The sequence below is a fragment of the Astyanax mexicanus genome, chromosome 13 (genome assembly GCF_023375975.1).
Source record: "Astyanax mexicanus isolate ESR-SI-001 chromosome 13, AstMex3_surface, whole genome shotgun sequence".
Lineage (NCBI taxonomy): Eukaryota > Metazoa > Chordata > Actinopteri > Characiformes > Acestrorhamphidae > Astyanax > Astyanax mexicanus.
The window spans coordinates 51,678,452-51,697,452 of record NC_064420.1 but is presented as its reverse complement, the minus strand read 5'-3'; the positions used below and the strand labels follow the sequence as shown (position 1 = coordinate 51,697,452).

Sequence of the window (19,001 nt, the reverse complement as noted above, 5' to 3'; positions counted from 1 at the left end):
AGGTTCAGGTAGGAGAAATCGGGTGGTGCAGGAACAGCACTGCTGATGGAGACGAACCGACACCGGCTTGGAAAGAATCACGGCTGGAAACAGAGTTCAATGTGTGAGCTGGAGTTCACCCTCCAGAACCCAATTCAGACTACTCTCCTCTCACTCTTTTACCCAGCTCACTCTCCTCTCACTCTTTTACCCAGCTCACTCTCCTCTCACTGTTTTACTCTTTTACCCAGCACTCTCCTCTTGCTCTTTTACCCAACTCACTCTCCTCTCGCTCTTTTACCCAGCTCACTCTCCTCTCACTCTTTTACCCAGCTCACTCTCCTCTTCCTCTTTTACTCAGCTCACTCTCCTCTCACTCTTTCACCCAGCTCACGCTCCTCTCACTCTTTTTCCCAGCTCACTCTCCTCTCACTCTTTTACCCAGCTCACTCTCCTCTCACTCTTTTACACAGCTCACTCTCCTCTCACTCTTTTAGCCAGCACACTCTCCCCTCACTCTTTTACCCAGCTCACTGTCCTCTCACTCTTTTACCCAGCTCACTCTTTTACCCAGCTCACGCTCCTCTCACTCTTTTACCCAGCTCACTCTCCTCTCGCTCTTTTACCCAGCTCACTCTCCTCTCGCACTTTTACCCAGCTCACTCTCCTCTTCCTCTTTTACCCAGCTCACTCTCCTCTCACTCTTTTACCCAGCTCACTCTCCTTTCACTCTTTTACCCAGCTCTCTCCTCTTATTCTTTTACCCAGCTCACTCTCCTCTCGCTCTTTTACCCAACTCACTCTCCTCTCGCTCTTTTACCCAGCTCTCTCCTCTCACTCTTTTACCCAGCTCACTCTCCTTTCACTCTTTTACCCAGCTCTCTCCTCTCACTCTTTTACCCAGCTCACTCTCCTCTTATTCTTTTACCCAGCTCACTCTCCTCTCACCTTTTCACCCAGCTCACTCTCCTCTCGCTCTTTTACCCAACTCACTCTCCTCTCGCTCTTTTACCCAGCTCACTCTCCTCTCGCTCTTTTACCCAGCTCACTCTCCTCTCGCTCTTTTACCCAGCTCACTCTCCTCTCGCTCTTTTACCCAGCTCACTCTCCTCTCGCTCTTTAACCCAGCTCACTCTCCTCTCATTCTTTTACCCAGCTCATTATCCTCTCACTCTTTTACCCAGCTCACTCTCCTCTCACTATTTTACCCAGCTCTCTCCTCTCACTCTTTTACCCAGCTCTCTCCTCTCACTCTTTTACCCAGCTCTCTCCTCTCACTCTTTTACCCAGCTCACTCTCCTCTTATTCTTTTACCCAGCTCACGCTCCTCTCACTCTTTTACCCAACTCACTCTCCTCTCGCTCTTTTACCCAGCTCACTCTCCTCTCGCTCTTTTACCCATCTCACTCTCCTCTCGCTCTTTAACCCAGCTCACTCTCCTCTCGCTCTTTAACCCAGCTCACTCTCCTCTCGCTCTTTTACCCAGCTCACTCTCCTCTCGCTCTTTTATCCAGCTCACTCTCCTCATACTCTTTTACCCAGCTCACTCTCCTCTCGCTTTTTTACGCAGCTCACTCTCCTCTCGCTCTTTTACCCAGCTCTCTCTCCTCTCGCTGTTTTACCCAGCTCACTCTCCTCTCGCTCTTTTACCCAGCTCACTCTCCTCTCGCTCTTTTATCCAGCTCACTCTCCTCTCACTCTTTTACGCAGCTCACTCTCCTCATACTCTTTTACTCAGCTCACTTTCCTCTTACTCTTTCACCCAGCTGTCTCTCCTCTCACTCTTTTACCCAGCTCACTCTCCTCTCGCTCTTTTACCCAGCTCACTCTCCTCTCGCTCTTTTACCCAGCTCACTCTCCTCTCACTCTTTTACCCAGCTCACTATTCTCTCACTCTTTTGCCAATCTCACTCTCCTCTCACTCTTTTACCAGCTCACTCTTGTCCCATTTCTTTTCTCTCTTCTAAATCAAAAAGAAAAACCTGTCTTGATTACGTTGAGTTAAATTCATAAAATAATTTTATTTTGTTTGTATGTATTAATCCACTACAAGCAAAGTTCACAAAATATGACTGAAAAAGTGTAAATGATTTCAGTTTTGACAGGAAAAACTGCTTTAGTTTTAGAATTCTACGTGAAAACACAAAAGCAGACAAGCAGAAAGAGATGTATGTAATCATGTGACAGGGTAAATGTACAGGTAAATCTGAGTTTTTACACTTGAGACTTTAAACCAGAGTCTGAACCGAGCTTAATGTGTATTACGTTGTATTATGTTCTGTATTTAGTACGTTTAGTTTCGGTTTCACTCTGCAGTTTAGTGATGGAGTATGGAACCAAATCAGGGACAAAAGTTTTGTCAATTTGAAAAAAAAAAAATTAAACTGAAAGTTTAAGTATTAAGCTAAAATATAAATAAGTGTATCAAATTTTTTTTTAGCTTATATAGAATTTTCATTCAATTCGGGAAAAGTTTTAAACACTTTTTTTTAAGATCTTATATTTTTCAGGTGCAGATTTTATGTTTTTGGAATCACTTTTTTTCACAGTTTTGGGTTCAAAAACATACAGACGTGTATTTTACTCAGGCACATTGAGAGGGTCCTCCGGCGTAGGTCCTTAACTGTATACCACGCTCCTTTTCTATGATGCCCCGCCCCCACGCAAGATTAAGGCCAAAAGTCTGAAACATGACAACTGTGATCTGAAAGTGAAAAAAGATTCAAATGTATTTTTGTTTAGTTTTTTTTCAGCTTATATCATTTTAATTCAATTCAGGAATTGTTTTAAACATTTTTTTGTATATTTTAATTTTTTAATTATCACTTTCTTGTGTAGTTTAATATTTGAGATATTTTTCACGTGCAGATTTTATGTTTTTGGAATCAGGTTTTATGTTTGTTCACAGGTTCAAAATTTATTTTTTTAGTGATCAATTTTTTTTAACCTAAAATGCATACAACCATATTATATATTGTTTTATATATTCACAAATTCAATTGCATTCCAGCAACTGTGTATGTTACAGCTACATCCTTTATATTTACAATACAGTGCCAATTCTATTTTATATTAAAATTTAGATCTTTTAAAAATTGATAGAATTTAAACTATATTACACAGAAAAATGTGTAAAAATAAGTGTGTGTGACACAGCTAGGTGGCAGCAAACATGCACACCATATAAAACTTGAATACAGATCCAATTCTACTGACTATTACATTTTATATATTAAAAATAATAAATTAGCGAATTACACAGAACAATAAAACGAGTGTATACGGCACAGCATCTATTGATTCTATTGCTTTTTAAAATATATTAAATGTAATACTTTTTAAATTTAAATGTTTTGTTTTTTTACTTTTTAATGTTTGCTGCCACCTAGCTGTGTCATACACACTTATTTTTAGTTTTCTGTGTGATATGGTTTCAATTCTATTGTTTTTTTTTAATATATGTAAAATTTAATATACAATAGAATTGGCACAGTACATAAAATCACATAAAACATAAAATCTGCACCTGAAAAATATAAGATCTCAAACATCAAAATATACAAGAAAGTGAAAATTAAAAAAATCGAATTGCTCAATTCCCGAATTGAATCAAAATTATATATAAGCTGAAAAAAACCTTTGATACACTTATTTTTATTTTAAACATATTTTTGTATTTTTCAAAGTTTAAGCTTAGTACTTAAACTTTAATTTTTTGTTTTTTTTTTACTTTGGTCCCTGATTTGTCTCCATAACAGAGAGACTGAACAGCGTTGTGAATCAGGTGGGTTATAATAAGTTTAGATTTTAGAATAGTGAACAGGATGGAAGATCTCCAGAAGTTGGGCTGCATCTCTAAACTTTCACCACAAAACTACAAACTACTCAAACGTAAATAGTTTAAACCCTTAATCTCCAGAACTTGATTAAAACCATTAGCATTAGACTATACGCTAATGCTAATGCTATTGCTATTACTATTTCTATTACTAAAATCTAACATGGATTCACTAGTACATGATTTTTGTGCTTCGTTTCGATCTGCACAAGGTGTACTTTTCCCAACGTTTTGATAGCGAAGACACATGATGCACAGTTGACGACTCGCCTATAGATCACTAAATCAGGGCCAGTGGAGTCTTACTGCAAATTACGTTGGTTTGAGAATTAGAAGTTTGTCAGTAGAAAAGTTGGATTGGGTTTAAGGTGTTTTGTGATTTAAGTGGTTTGAAAATGGTTTATTTTAAGAAAAGGCCGGTTTAAGAATATGGTGTTTTGCAAATATTTGTAATTATTTAGCAATGTATTGGTTTGGAAGTTCAGGTAAAATATGGTTTGTGGTTTTGGAGATTGGGTCTCAGGGCAGAGGGGACACACTGAGAGTGTGGTGAGATCCAGGACTGTGGGGCTCTGGAGTGGACGAGGGGGACACTTCCAGGGTGTCCTCTCTGAATGTAGGAGACGCTGGACTTTCTGGAGACTCTGGAGGTTCTGGACGGTCACATCTGGACTGGATAATCTGCTCTGGGGTCTTCAGAAACCTGAGAGACGGAGAAGAGAGTTGAAGCGAACATACATGAAAATACATTTATCATATATCGACAAAACAATAATATACAATATTCATATACTTTGAAGTTTTTCATATTTTGTCTCATTACAACCACAAAAATTATTTTTTTAAAGATTTTCAGTGACTCTGAGTGGTCCAGTGGTCTAAAGCACTGCCACTATGATCAGGTGACTGCCGATTTGAATCCCGGTCATGCAGCTTTGCATCAGCGGCCGGAGCCCTGAGAGAGCACACACAGTTGTTCTTGCTCTCTCTGGGTGGGTACAGTACAGTAGATGGCGCTCTCTCTTTCCCCTCATCACTCCTAGGGTGATGTGGATCAGCACAAGGCTTCGTCTGTGAGCTGATGTATCAGAACCGAGTCGCTGTAGGCGCTTTCCTACTCGGTAATGCTACAGCATCAGCAGCAGCTCAAAAAGAGGCGGAGTCTGACTTCACATGTATCGGAGGAGGCGTGTGCTAGTCTTCTTAACCCTCCTGGTGTTGGAGCATCACTAGTGATAGGGGGAGGAGTCCTAATGAATGGGCCGTGTAAATTGGGAAGAAAATGGGAAAAAATTGAAATGAAATTCTGTATATATAAAAAAAGATTTTAGTAGCATGATAGCAATAATACATGTTTTTTTTTACATTTTAATCAAATAAAATCTGAAAAGTGTAAAAAGTATTCAACCCCACTATATCAAGACTTAGTAGAGCCACCTTTCGCTGCAATTACTACAGTTTGTCTCTACCAGCTTTGAAAAATTAGAGATTTTTGGGCTGGTGGTTCTTCCTTTTAACTATGGTTTTCTTCTTCCACTCTTCTATAAAGATCAGATTTGTGGAGAGCACAATAGTTATAATTGTCCTGTGGACAGAATCTCCTGATCCACCTGATCTGTGGATCTCTGCAGCTCCTCCAGAGTGATCATGGGTCTCGGCTGCTTCTCTGATCAGTGCTCTCCTTGCTGGATCTGTTCTTGTACATTTTCACATTTTGTCTTGTTAAAACTACAAAATTGTATTTTATTAGGATTTTAAGTGAGAGACCAACACAAAAGAGAAGCTGAACTAAAATGATACACGGTTTTTACGTTTTATTCAAATAAAAATCTGAAAAGTGTGACGTGCAAAAGTATTCACGTATATAAAAAAACTTCGTAGAGGCACTTCTCGTTGTCGGTTGTCTTTAACAGCTTTGATAATCTACAGAATGATTTTTTGCACATTCTTGGGTTGTAGCTCTCTCTTTAAACAAGGACTTATAGTTGTCCTGTGTTCAGATTCTCCTGATCCAGATCTGTGGATCTCTGCAGCTCCTCCAGAGTGACCATGGGTCTCGGCTGCTTCTCTGATCAGTGCTCTCCTTGTTTTTCTTTTACCTTGTTATTTATTTTAATTATTTTGTCTTTTTTATTTATCTAATTCTATGTATTTTATTTTATTTATTTTATTAATTTCATCCTTTTATTTGTTTTGTTACTGCTTTTACTTTTGGACTTTTACATTTTTATTTCATTTATTTTCTCCTTTTTATTTTTTGTATTTTTTTACTTATTATTATTCTTATTATTTATTTTAGTTCCATCATTTCCTTTTTTTTAATATAATTGTGGTTATTTTAGTTCTATATTTTTTTTAACTGCGTTTATATTTTATTATTCTATAAAATATATTTGTCACATATTAGCCTGTCTGTCCTGTGTTTTCCCCTCTTTTGGTTTTCTGTGCTCCTGCCCTGTTTTCCTGTCTTGTGTTTCCAGCCATGTGCTTTTTTGAGCACATGGCATTGTTTTTTTATTGTTCTGTCTCCGCCCTAGCCCCGCCCTAGCCCAGCCCTAGCCATTAGTGTTGTCACCTTGTGTCTTGTTTGTAACCCCGCCCCCTCATTACCTGTCTTCACCCTCCTTGTGTATAAATAGCCTCTTGTATGAGTGTTGCCTTGTGGAGTCTTTTGTATCTTTGCTGTCTGTATATCCAAGTTTTGTATTTTGTGAATTTATGTTCCCTGAATCCAGGTCTGTTGTTTTGTTAATTCAGTAAGTGTACCTATTTTATTTTGTGGCCCTAGTGTTCTAGTTATTCAGTGTTTTGTTTGTTTAGTCATACTTAGTTTTGTTCTATTCAATATTCTACTTCTAAGGGTTTATTTCTTTATTTATGCAATACCCGTGTTTGTTTTCTGTTTGTTTTCATTTATCTTGTTTATTAAAAATACTTGTAATATATCTGCACTTACGTCCACCCTCTCATTCGTAACAATATTTATCTCTTTGTTTTATTGCTCTACATTTTAGCATGTTTGCATATCCTTTTATTTAGATTTTTCTTTTTTCTTAAGTAAAAAAATCTTACATTGTTTGCTTGCTTTTATAATTTAAACTTAATTTTTAATCCCTTTAATTTAATGTAAGCTCGGCTACATTGAAAATGAGGGTCACTCTCAATGTACAGTATTTACTGAGTGAAATTAAAGGTTGATTGATTGATCAAAGGTTGGAATATGTTTTTATAATCTAACCCTGCTTTAAACTTTAATCTTCTCCACAACTTTATCTCTGATCTGTCTGCTGAGTTCTTCCTCTTCTTGGTCTTCATGATGCTGTTTGTTCACTAGTGTTCACTGATAAACCACTGAGGTCTTCACAGAACAGCTGTTTATATTTATACTGAGATTAAATTATTAAATTACACACAGCTGGATTTCGTATTCTTCACCCACCTGAAGAGAAGTCTCTGTCCGGACTCTTTTTTGATGATGTTGAGTTTGTAATAGTGACGTAGCGCTCGGCTCATCTTCTCGTAGGTCATGTTCACTCTGTTCTGTAATACAGAAGTTCAGAGAAATGTGGTAAATGTATCGTAAACGATAAACGAATCAATAAATCACAAAATGAATCACTGAATTTACTGACCTTATGGTTCCCCCACAGGCGAGCCAGTCCGTTAGGATCCACCACTCTGAACACCATGGAGTCCGGATCCTCCCAGCGGATATACGGCTCATACCGCCGGTCCAACAGCAGGTGATACACATAATCCCACAGCAGCTTACAGTCTGGAGAAACAGCGCATTTAACTCAGGTATTTAACTCAACATTTTACTCAAATACTAATAATATAGTACAGTTTCTGCTCTTTAAATTTAGTGTATTTAATTAAGTTATATTGTAATACAGTAGCTTTACTTTCACTATAGTATATTTTTTATAATCAGGTTAGATTGTGTACCGATACTTATATACTTAAATATAGTACAGGTTCTGCTCTTAATTGAGTTAGTTTGTGACAGTTAAGTTAAATTAAGTTAAATAGTCATACAGTAACCACTTGTTCACTATGGAACTGTTTTTTTATGTTATATACTTAATTGTTTTTATATTATATATTGCCTATATTATGCTCACTTAATTGAGTTAGATTTTGATACAGTAACCCTACTTTCACTATAGTACCGTCTTTACTTTTTACAATTGAGTTAGAAAACAGTGTAAAACAGCGCCCAAAATGTCATTAGTAGTAGTACATCGTCTGCTCTTTTAATGGCGTTAGATTGTGATAGGTTACCTATAATTTCACCACAGTACGGTTTATTCCTGTTTAGTTGAGTTTAACTTTGATACTCATACATTTACACAAAACTAAATTGAGTTATATTGGGATATTGCAACCATATTTTCAGTATAGTACAATTTCTACTCTTTTAATTGAGTTGTTTTGTGATACTGTACCCATATTTTTACTATATTACAGTTTTTACTTTTTTAACTGAGTTATACTGTGATATTGTACCCATATGCTCACTATAGTACATTTTCTGCTCTTTCATTTGAGTTATTTTTGATACAGTAACCGTACTCTCCCAACAGTACAGTTTTGCTTCCCATACATTCAACACAGTACAGTTTCTGCTTTTGCAATTGTAAATTAAGATTGTAAAAGAATAGATATACTTTCACTATAGTACAGTTTCTACTCTTTTAGTTGAGTTAGATTGAGTTACAGTATGTGTGCTTTTACTATATTTTAGTCTCTGCTCTTTTAATTGAGTTAGATAGAGAAAGAATACACATACTTTCACTAGACTACAGTTTCTGTTATTTTAATTGAGTTAGATACAGTAACCATACTTTCACAAAACTACAGTTTTTACTTTTTAACATTGAGTTAAATTGTGATACTGTACTTATTTTTACTCTATAGTACCGTTTTTGCTTTTTTTAATTGAGTTAAATTGTGATGAGATACCCATACATTCACAACAGTACGGTTTCTGCTCTTATAATTGAGTTATGAAAGATTAGACATAATTTCACCATAGTACAGTTTCTGCTTTTTTAAATTAAGTTTAAATTAAATAAAGATTGTAAAAGAATAGATATACTTTCCCTGTAGTACAGTTTCTACTCTTTTAGTTGAGTTAGATTGAGTTACAGTATGTGTGCTTTTACTATATTTTAGTCTCTGCTCTTTTAATTGAGTTAGATACAGTAACCATACTTTCACAAAAGTACAGTTTTTACTTTTTAACACTGAGTTAAATTGTGATGAGATACCCATACATTCAACACAGGATGGTTTCTGCTTTTGTAATTGAGTTAGATTGTAAAAGAATAGACATATGTTCACTATAATACAGTTTCTGCTCTTTTAGTTGATTTAGACTGTGTTACTATATGTGTGCTTTAACTATATTTTAGTCTCTGCTCTTTTAATTGAGTTAGATTGAGAAAGAGCACACATACATTGACTGTACTACAGTTTCTGTTCTTTAACTTAAGTTAAATTGTGAAAGAATATACATATTTTCAGTATAGTACAGTTTCTGCTTTTTTAAATTGAGTTAAATTGCAATAAAACCTCCATACTGTGGATATACTCTAGTTCTTCTATTTTGTTAGGTTCAGTAGGTGTTTTTACTGCAGTACCTGGAATTCTTCCATCAACCTGGGTGGTTTCTGTGGTTCTCCTGGATGGCTGAGATCTGCTGGACAGGTTCAGCGGTTCGTCTTTATTGCTGAGGAGCGACGGCTGGCTGAGAGCTGGAGATTCGGCTCCTTCAGGACCGACTGGAGTTTCTGTACAGAGAGAAGAAACAGAGGAAGCGAGAGTTTCACCATCAGAAACCCTCAACTGATGGAGTTTACCACAGGAAACATGATCACAGGATGATAAACGATACTCTGGATTAGAAAGTAGTTTTAATCTTGATGTTGGAGGAAGATGTGTAGATAAAATAACACTAAAATAATTCTACTTCAACACTTCAAGTACTGAGAAACCTTTGCTGTGTGCAGTAGAGCTGCATTAAATATTGGAAAAAAAATTACTTGGCGATATATATCATATATTAAACAATGCAGGACCCATGATGTCACCAGCCGCACGCTAGCGTCCAGACCAATCAAGAGCTGAGTCAGCGCCGAGCTTTTAAAACCAGAGAAAACTGCAAGACAGCAGTAATCACCCCTTTAATCAGGCGTTTAAATGGCTTTTTAAAAGGTGAATAAGAGCGTTTGTTTTTCTGGGATTAAACTTCACATCTTAAGTCAGACTCCGCCTCTTTTTGAGCTGCTGCTGATACTGTAGCATTGCCGAGTAGCATCACAGCGCTAACGCTCGGAGGAAAGCGCAGCGACTCGGTTCTGATACATCAGCTCACAGACGCAGCCTTGTGCTGATCCACATCACCCTAGGAGTGATGAGGGGAAAGAGAGAGCGCCATCTACTGTACTGTACCCACCCAGTGAGAGCAAGGACAACTGTGTGTGCTCTCTCAGGGCTCTGGCAGCTGATGGCAAGCTGCATGAATGGGATCTCTATCATCTTGTTTGAAGGACCATGTAGCCCCAACACTTTCTCTAGCCTACCCCTCCAGACTAACAAGAATTGGGAATTGGGTTGGGCTAAATGGTAGAAACCAAGGGCTGAAATGTGATTGGGTGAATGATCTCTCACCAAGAGGTACACTACCCACAAGCATCCTCTGAGAGCTTTTTATTGGTCAGCCCTGCGACACAGTGTCTGCCTGAGACATACAGTAACTGCATGCCTGAGTTTATATAGTGCTAAATATTGACTAATACTGTATTTTATATCGTTATAAAGTGTACATTTGTCTTATTTAAGATCTGCTGACCTGCTGGGTGTGTGTTCACTGTGAGTCCGCTGGGTTCTCTGGGTTCTGGAGGGAGATCTGAACTCGGACCAGCTGAAGTTCTGGCGTTCGGGTTTACTGGACAGACGGGGACTGATCTGTTAGCAGTACAGGGACCTGCAACACAAGGTAAAGTAATGAGACTCAGTACTGATCCTTTTGCAAGTTTTGTGTACTTTTCCTGTCGTTATGATAGCAAAGACACACTAAAACGCCCTAAATCAAGCTGCACAGTGCACGGTTGACGCCTCGCCTATAGATCACTAAACTAGAACCCTAAGACTAGTCTATGAGAGGTTCTGAAGGGTGAACAATGTTATTAAGAGTCTAATTTAACACCAATTCAATATTTATATTTAGTTAGTTTGTTATTACTTGCTTTATTGGATATTTTCTGCGTTTATCTTTATGCTGTTTAAATGGCGACGAGCAAAGGAAGAATTTCATTGTATGAAGAAAACTTGTTTCTTACTTTACACATGACAATAAACTCTTTATAAAATATAAAATTAAAATCTTTGAATGAATCCTGAATCAATGGCTGTATTGTATGATTGACTTGAAACAGAGAACAGGTATAACTTCCTCTCTACAGCAGCTCAGTGCTGCTCTACAGGTCTGTACAGGCCTAAAACACGCCCCCCAGCCACGCCCCAACCACGCCCCTGGACACGTCCCCAACACAAGCGTTTCTTCAGAGTTTCATCAGAGTTCTGGCAGCTGGACAAATAGGAAACTTTAATCAGATTAAAAAACAACAGGAACAGAAACCAGACCAGACTTTACCTCCAGACCGGTTAATGATTACCAAACCTGCACCAAAACACACACTGTACACACTACACACTACACACACACACAAACACACACACTACACACACACACAAACACACCAGTGGCATAGGAGCAGGTTTGATATTGAGGGGGAAACATTTGCTAATATGAATTAAATCCCACCCTATAGTGACTTAGAACAACATTTTTGGAATTACTTTTAATCACAAAAAATAAGATTTGTGTTTATTATTAGTTTAATCCAACCAAAGGTGACTTTATTACAACCTAAACATGTGACTCCACATTAAACTTACTGCTGCTAGAAAAGATTATGTGTGCGATGTCTGAATTATATTCATTTACGACAAAAACTGATCAGTTATCACTTAATATTTTATTCAGAATAATAGAATGCAGATTTTCTTCTTCTTCTTCTTCTTCTTTGTTATTATTATGTATTGGCATGCAAATTCTGTTGTATATTTACATTTTCTCTACTCTTTAAAAAAAAAACTACTCAGTAGTGTTGGGTCCTGTGTTTTAAATTTTATCTACTTACGATGGCATCCTTTTATTAAAATGAATAAACTTTACATTTCATAGAGATTTTCAGCAGCAGTTAATATATAAACCTTAGATAACCCAAACCCTCCCAGTCTGTTAACCAAAAAACGCTTTTCTCGCAAAATGCACTTTCAAAATAAAAGTTTATTTTAAAACAAATGTCCCCTTTGTCCGGAAGGGTAAGGGTGGGGTCATGATATTTAAATTATGCCATATGTCAGGGGTTGGCAATTAAGTTTGGCCTCGGGCCAGATATTTCCCAAGCCATTACAGACTAGTAGCTCTCCAGCCCAGAGGGTTGTTGAACCCAATTGCAGAACAGTTTATCTCAAAGCAGGTAAACCCAAGAAGAAAAAAACACACAAAAATACAAAAAAAACGGAAAAACGAGAACGAGCGGAAACTAAAGAAACTAAAGTACACCAAATGCAACAGAGAGAGAGAGACAGGGGAGGGATGTAAACAAAAGCTCACCAGAGAAGCATTTTATTATTTATTTTCTCCATTATCATTCATTATAGTATATAGTATAGTGTACTTTGGTTGGTGGACACATCATAATATGCAAATCTGTCCATCAATAATATTGGACCCTGCTGACATCAAATTATCTGCTTCTTACCGCTATCAGAGACACACTGCTGTAGCTCAGCCCAATCAGCTCTTCCTCCTGCCCCACCCCTAAACCCATACATCACCCAATGCTCCTCCCAAACTACCCCCTCACATTTTTTAGCCTCTTGTTGAGGGTGGAGTCAACAGCTTTAGAGTTTTCCATTATGAGGTAAAGTCACATTGCAGTGAAATAATGTTTAATTGATTGATTGATTGATTGATTGATTGTCTCACCTGCAGGGCTGACACAGGTGTGTGTGTGTTGGCAGAGGGGTGTGTGTGTCGGGGACGTCACGCTGCATCTCTGCTGCTTCACGTGCTGCAGGAGCTCGTACAGAACATCACCTAAACACCAACCGTAACATCAGCACACAGCGCCACCATCTGTTCACTACACTGAACTGCACAACCAGGTACGAACACTACAATTATTATTACATTATAACACAGTTAGTTCCAATTCTGCAATGTGATTGGCTGAGAGGCGTTCTATGAGTGCCGTTATCAGCCGGTAATGCACTGTAACCGAAGCTGTACAGGTAACCTAGCAACGATGCAGCGCTTACAAACCAAACAGTGCAGCTACAAACAAGCAATGAAACTATTTTAACTGGCGGAGTTTTTATAGCCAAACTGATCCTATTTTCTCCTCCTGTTTAACTCTTAATCTTTCAGAACTGTGGTATAATCACAATAATACACTCTAGGTCTGTGCTGTAATGCTGATCTACAGCACAGCAGTGCCAATATTACACATACAATACAATTACAATATTATTGTAATTGCTTAAATGTAAACATTTTGCAGTAGAATTGACATTACATTTATTTACTAATAAAACAGTCTGTATACAATAAATGCATTACTTATCTCTTATTCTTTTAGATGTCAATTGTAAAATAGTAAAGCATAGTCTTAATAAAATACTTTTATGCTGTTAAATCGCTGTCAAATACAGATTATACCTACAAAACAGTCAGTTTTATGAGGTAGAGTCTCCTGGAATTCAGGCTTTCAGTTAACAGCTGTGCTGAACTCATCAAGAGTTAATTACTTGAATTTCTTGTCTCTTAATAAAGTGTTTGAGAGCATCAGTTAAAGTAAAGTAGTGAAGAGGTAGAGTTACAGGTATACAGTGAATAGTGAATATTTCAGTAATGTTCTAATCCAGATTATGAGAAGAAACAACTACTCAACTAAATAAAGAAAATAAATACTTTCAATCAATCCAAAAAGAAGAATTTGAAGAACTTTAAAAGTATCCTCAAGTGCAGTCACTGCAAAGACCATCAAAAACGGTATACTGATGGAACTGGCACTCATCAGGATCGCCCCAGGAAAGGATAGAAGAGCGAGAGTTTCCTCTATTGTACAGGATGAGTTTATCAGAGTTTTCAGCCTCAGAAACCACAAGTTAACAAACAGCTCCTCAGATAAGAGTATCTAAATACTTCACAGAGTATTTTAGTTTGTTTAACACTGTTTTTAAGTTACTACATGATTCATTATGAGTTCCTTCATAATCTGATAGATCACTTTTTAAACATTTCTCTGTGTATCAGTGTGAGTTGTGTGATTTGTGTGTATCAGTGTGAGTTTTATACCTGAGCTGGGGCAGCGGAGGCGGAAGTCCTCTTTGGTCAGTAAACACAGAGCTTTTCCGTTCATCTCGAATTTCTCGTGTTCGGCTCGACGCAGCGAGAACTCCCTCTGAGCCCAACGGAGCCACAGATTCACATCCTCCTTATCCCACAGAGACGGGTTTATACCTGCACAACACACACACACACACTCACTAAAACACGGCCTCGAACGTAGTTTGTGAAGTCAATAGCATCAATAGCACCGAATAGCATCACAGCGCTAACGCTCGGAGGAAAGCGCAGCGAAATCGGTTCTCATACAGCAGCTCACAGACACAGCCTTGTGCTGGTCCACATCACCCTAGGAGTGATGAGGGGAAAGAGAGAGCGCCATCTACTGTACTGTACCCACCCAGAGAGAGCAAGACCAACTGTGCTCTCTCTGGGCTCCGGCAGCTGATGGCAAAAAAGCTGCATGACTGGGATTTGAACCAGCGATTTCCCGATTACAGTGGCAGTGCTTTAGACACTCTATTTACCACTGAGATCAACCAAAGCTACTACGCTTTAAGATTAAGAAGATAAATAATAATATAAATGCTGCTTGAATCTGGTCCACTAATCACTAATTTGGTAGTTTTACACTAATATCAATCAGTGCCCAGTTAACAGTTAACATTCTTAGAATGTTCTTATTTGGACATGGATGTTGTTGTTTAACCTTCTGGTGACGTCGCTGTTAATATTTTAATTATATTATTATTTATTTAGAGTATATAGGGTTAAATACAGGAGCAGGTGTCTATAAACCGTATTAAAGTTAGAGTTCGTACGCAGTCGTCCCGGGAGTTTACACAGCTCATCTGAAGTTCCTGGATAGACGGTGCCGAGGGTGGGCGGGGCAACCGGACACACAGGGGGCTGGACTTCACTGGAGTCCTAAACACACACACACACACACACAATAAGTTATATTTTATTTATTTATGTATTAAATTGTATATAGCTGTCTACCTAAATAATATAATATAAAGTGTATATTGGGTATATTGGGTAATTGCAAGTGGATAATGAATAATTCATAGTGAATACTGAATAATTCATAGTGGATGCTGAATAATTCATTCTAGATGCTGAATAATTCATTCTAGATGCTGAATAATTCATAGTGAATACTGAATAATTCATAGTGGATGCTGAATAATTCATAGTGGATGCTGAATAATTCATAGTGGATAATGAATAATTCATAGTGAATACTGAATAATTCATAGTGGATGCTGAATAATTCATAGTGGATGCTGAATAATTCATAGTGGATAATGAATAATTCATAGTGAATGCTGAATAATTCATAGTGGATGCTGAATAATTCATTCTAGATGCTGAATAATTCATTCTAGATGCTGAATAATTCATAGTGAATACTGAATAATTCATAGTGGATGCTGAATAATTCATAGTGGATGCTGAATAATTCATAGTGGATGATGAATAATTCATAGTGTATGATGAATAATTCATAGTGTATGATGAATAATTCATAGTAGATACTGAATAATTCATAGTGGATGCTGAATAATTCATAGTGGATGCTGAATAATTCATAGTGGATGATGAATAATTCATAGTGTATGATGAATAATTCATAGTAGATACTGAATAATTCAGAGTAGATACTGAATAATTCATACTAGATACCGAATGCTTCACAGAAGATACTGAATAATTCATAGTGGGTATTAAAAAAATTCATACAAAATACTTCAAAGTGGATACTGAACAATTAATAGTGGGTCCTAAGTAATGTATAATAAATACAAAATAATAAGTAGTAGATATAGAATAATTCATAGTAAATATTAAATACATCAAAGTGTTTATTAAATGATTCACAGTAGATAATGAATAATTCATAATGGATGCTAAATAATTTATGATGGACTCATCATAAATTATCAAATCTAATATGGAATAATTAATAAAGGATAATGGATAGTTCATATTGAACACTGAATAATTCATTGTTCATACTGAATTCTGAAGACTTCATAGTGCATACTGAATAATTCATAGTGGATACTGAATACTTTTCAGCAGTATTTTTTTTCAGAAGAGTATTAATGTATAGAGTATTAATAGTGTATTAATATTAGAGCATATATTAGATATTTAACAGATTACTGTTCTGTTCACTATACAGCACTACTGCACACTGTACTCATCTGCTTCATAAAGGAAGCTCCTGCAGCTGAGGGGTGTGTGTGTGTGTGTGTGTGTGAGAGTAAAGTGAAAGAAAGCTGCAGTGTAAAAGTGAAAGTAAAATAAGGTATAAAGTTGAGTAATGTTGGTGTTGTTTACGCAGTTTCTGTAAAATGTACAGTAAATGTGTTTTACAATGTTTATTTGATTATATTTATTTGTTTGTTTGTTAATTTGATTTAATTGAGTTGAGATGTTTGAGGCTGAGCTGGATAGTTTCACAGCAGTGTAGTGAGTTAGTGATATCTGAGGGGTGTGTGTGCAGTATGTTAGTGTGTGTGTGTGTGTGTGTGTGTGTTAGTCTCACCTGGATCAGAGCTGGACTGGACGTGTTGGTCATCTCCGAGTCTAAACTGCCCAAATCTGCATTTCCTCCTCAGCTGCAGTGTGGAGTGACTGACGGTGGGAACACACACACACACACACACACACACACACACACATTCACACTTACACACTGAGTTCTTCCGGGAAGCGAAAGTGAAAGGAATGGGGGAGGATAAACTGTTTAATCTTAAAGAGAAATGAAGTTTAAATAACACACACATACACACAGTCATGTGTATCTCGTACTCGTACACGCACACAAACTCGCACACACAAACACACACAAACACACCTACCCACACACACTACAAGAACCACAAACTAAGAATTATTAACCAAAATGTCTCTGGGTCTGTGTGTCTGAGTCCACACAGTTCCAGCAGGCCACATACCCATACACTCTTTACACGAGTTCTACAGGTGAAGGAGGTGAAGGTAATGATGGTGGTGAAGGTAATTACCTCTTTGAGGGTAATGAAGGTGGTGAAAGTAATGAATGTAATGAAGGCCGCAAATGTAATGAATTTATTATAGGTAATGAATGTGATTATGATGGTGAAGGTAATGAATTTATTGGAGGTAATGTTGGTGATGAAGGTGGTGAAGGTAATGAATTTATTGGAGATAATGTTGGTGATGAAGGTGATGAAGGTAATAATAGTGATGAAGAGATGAAGGTAGTGATGGTGATGAAGGTGGTGAAGGTAATGAATTTATTGGAGGTAATGTTGGTGATGAAGGTGGTGAAGGTAAGGAATTTCTTGGAGGTGGTGAAGGTGATGGTGGTGATGGTGATGAAGGTAATAAAGGTGATGATGCTGAAGAAGGTAATGCATGTATTAAAGGTGATGAAGGTAATGATGTTGATAAAGGAGGTGAAGGTAATGATGGTAATCAAGATAATGAAGGTGGTAAAGATAATGATGGTAATAAAGAGGTGAAGGTAATAAAGTTTGTGAAGGGAATGATGGTGATCAGGGTGATGGTGAAGGTAAGGAACGTGGGAACACCTCTCTACCACGTTCAATACAACAGGTTAAATACTAATAGGTGTTTTAGTTGTTGTGTTTAAACTGTTACAACGTGAGGCTCAACCATGTCTCAGATCATCTCCTGAAGTGGTTTGAGTTTGGGGATTTGTATCTGTTTAAAAGTGTCTCAGATCAGCAGCTGGAGGCACTATTTCTGGAGTGTTGGTTTGACGGGTTTGGTAAACACTTTATACGGCTAGACGCTTCAGCTACAGGAAATGCTGGTGTTCTTAGAAGCTCTGCTTTCGAGGAACTGCTGACCCCAGGGAGGAGATCTGACCCCAGCAGATTCAGACTCATCTCTCAGTCATCTTATTTATAAACGTTCCTGAAATTTAAGAGTTCAGCACTGAGATCAGGGCGTTCCTCTGATTATTGATCAGATTATTGATCAGATTCTGCAGGTTTAGTGTTTTATATTTTGTGATCAGATACTGTGGATCAGGTTTATTATTGGCTGCTCTCTTTATGTGAGCTGGTCATGTGATCTGTTACATCGTGGCTGGTCTCAGATTCCTCCATGCTGAGTGTGTTTACAAGTGTGTGTGTGTGTGTGTGTAAGTGTGTGTGTGTGTGTGTGTAAGTGTGTGTGTGTGTGTGTAAGTGTGTGTGTGTGTGTGTGTGTGTGTGTGTGTGTGTGTGTGTGTGTCTGTGTGTGTGTCTGTGTGTGTGTGTCTATGTGTGTGTGTGTGTGTGTGTGTGTGTGTGTGTGTGTGTGTGTGTGTGTGTGTGAAAGGTCAGCTCAGTCCAGCTGGTCTGCTGAGTTTGATAAAGTGTAAAGTTGTTTTTTATATTTTGTATTTAGTTTCCTAAACTCTCCAAAATAACAAACAGTAACGGAGAACAAACTACAAACTTTAGATTTTCTTAAAACACCCAAACTTTTCGCTTTTCTAAGGATTTTTACTGAAAACAGCAGGAATCGCTGCATTGGGCGCTGTAGTTCTTAAGGAACCGTCTATAAAGTACTGACTCTGATTAAAAACGTAAACATTCACAGCTCCTTTTTTAATGCAATAAGTTACTACTGTAACGTAACGCACTCAAGTTTTTTTATAAACTAAAATCTGTAGTTTCTAAAGACTACAAGTGATTTTATATCTATATAGCATATGGGCATGTTATATTTGCAATTTATTTATTTGAAAAA

The 19,001-nt window shown here is 37.4% G+C and overlaps 1 protein-coding gene and 1 long non-coding RNA gene across 2 annotated transcripts in view; one reads left to right on the top strand and one right to left on the bottom strand.

The window, feature by feature from the left end:
* LOC125780556 (uncharacterized) overlaps positions 1-9,517 on the top strand; it is a 45,400-nt gene extending 35,883 nt beyond the window's left edge. Inside the window, exons 3-4 of the long non-coding RNA XR_007423789.1 lie at positions 7,468-7,618; positions 9,436-9,517. This is a non-coding gene — a long non-coding RNA (uncharacterized LOC125780556). The remainder of the gene's footprint in view (positions 1-7,467; positions 7,619-9,435) is intronic.
* On the bottom strand, positions 1,981-17,045 carry etv7 (ETS variant transcription factor 7). Its single transcript, XM_007241758.4, has 9 exons — positions 16,801-17,045; positions 15,065-15,170; positions 14,253-14,417; positions 12,882-12,992; positions 10,674-10,808; positions 9,463-9,612; positions 7,450-7,592; positions 7,257-7,357; positions 1,981-4,520 (listed from the first exon to the last, which is right to left on the bottom strand). Exons 1-9 carry the CDS (start codon positions 16,831-16,833, stop codon positions 4,337-4,339), a joined length of 1,128 nt encoding a protein of 375 aa, XP_007241820.3. The 5' UTR covers positions 16,834-17,045; the 3' UTR covers positions 1,981-4,336.
* Between the last annotated feature and the right edge of the window lie 1,956 nt (positions 17,046-19,001).

Excerpts from the sequence above, each read along its gene's own strand:
- etv7 (XM_007241758.4), bottom strand. The coding sequence starts at position 16,833 with ATGACCAACACGTCCAGTCCAGCTCTGATCCAG. Across the intron at positions 14,418-15,064 it reads TAAACTCCCGGGACGACTGC|GTATAAACCCGTCTCTGTGG; the intron begins GTACGAACTCTA and ends TGTGTTGTGCAG. Across the intron at positions 10,809-12,881 it reads CACCTGTGTCAGCCCTGCAG|GTCCCTGTACTGCTAACAGA; the intron begins GTGAGACAATCA and ends CTTGTGTTGCAG.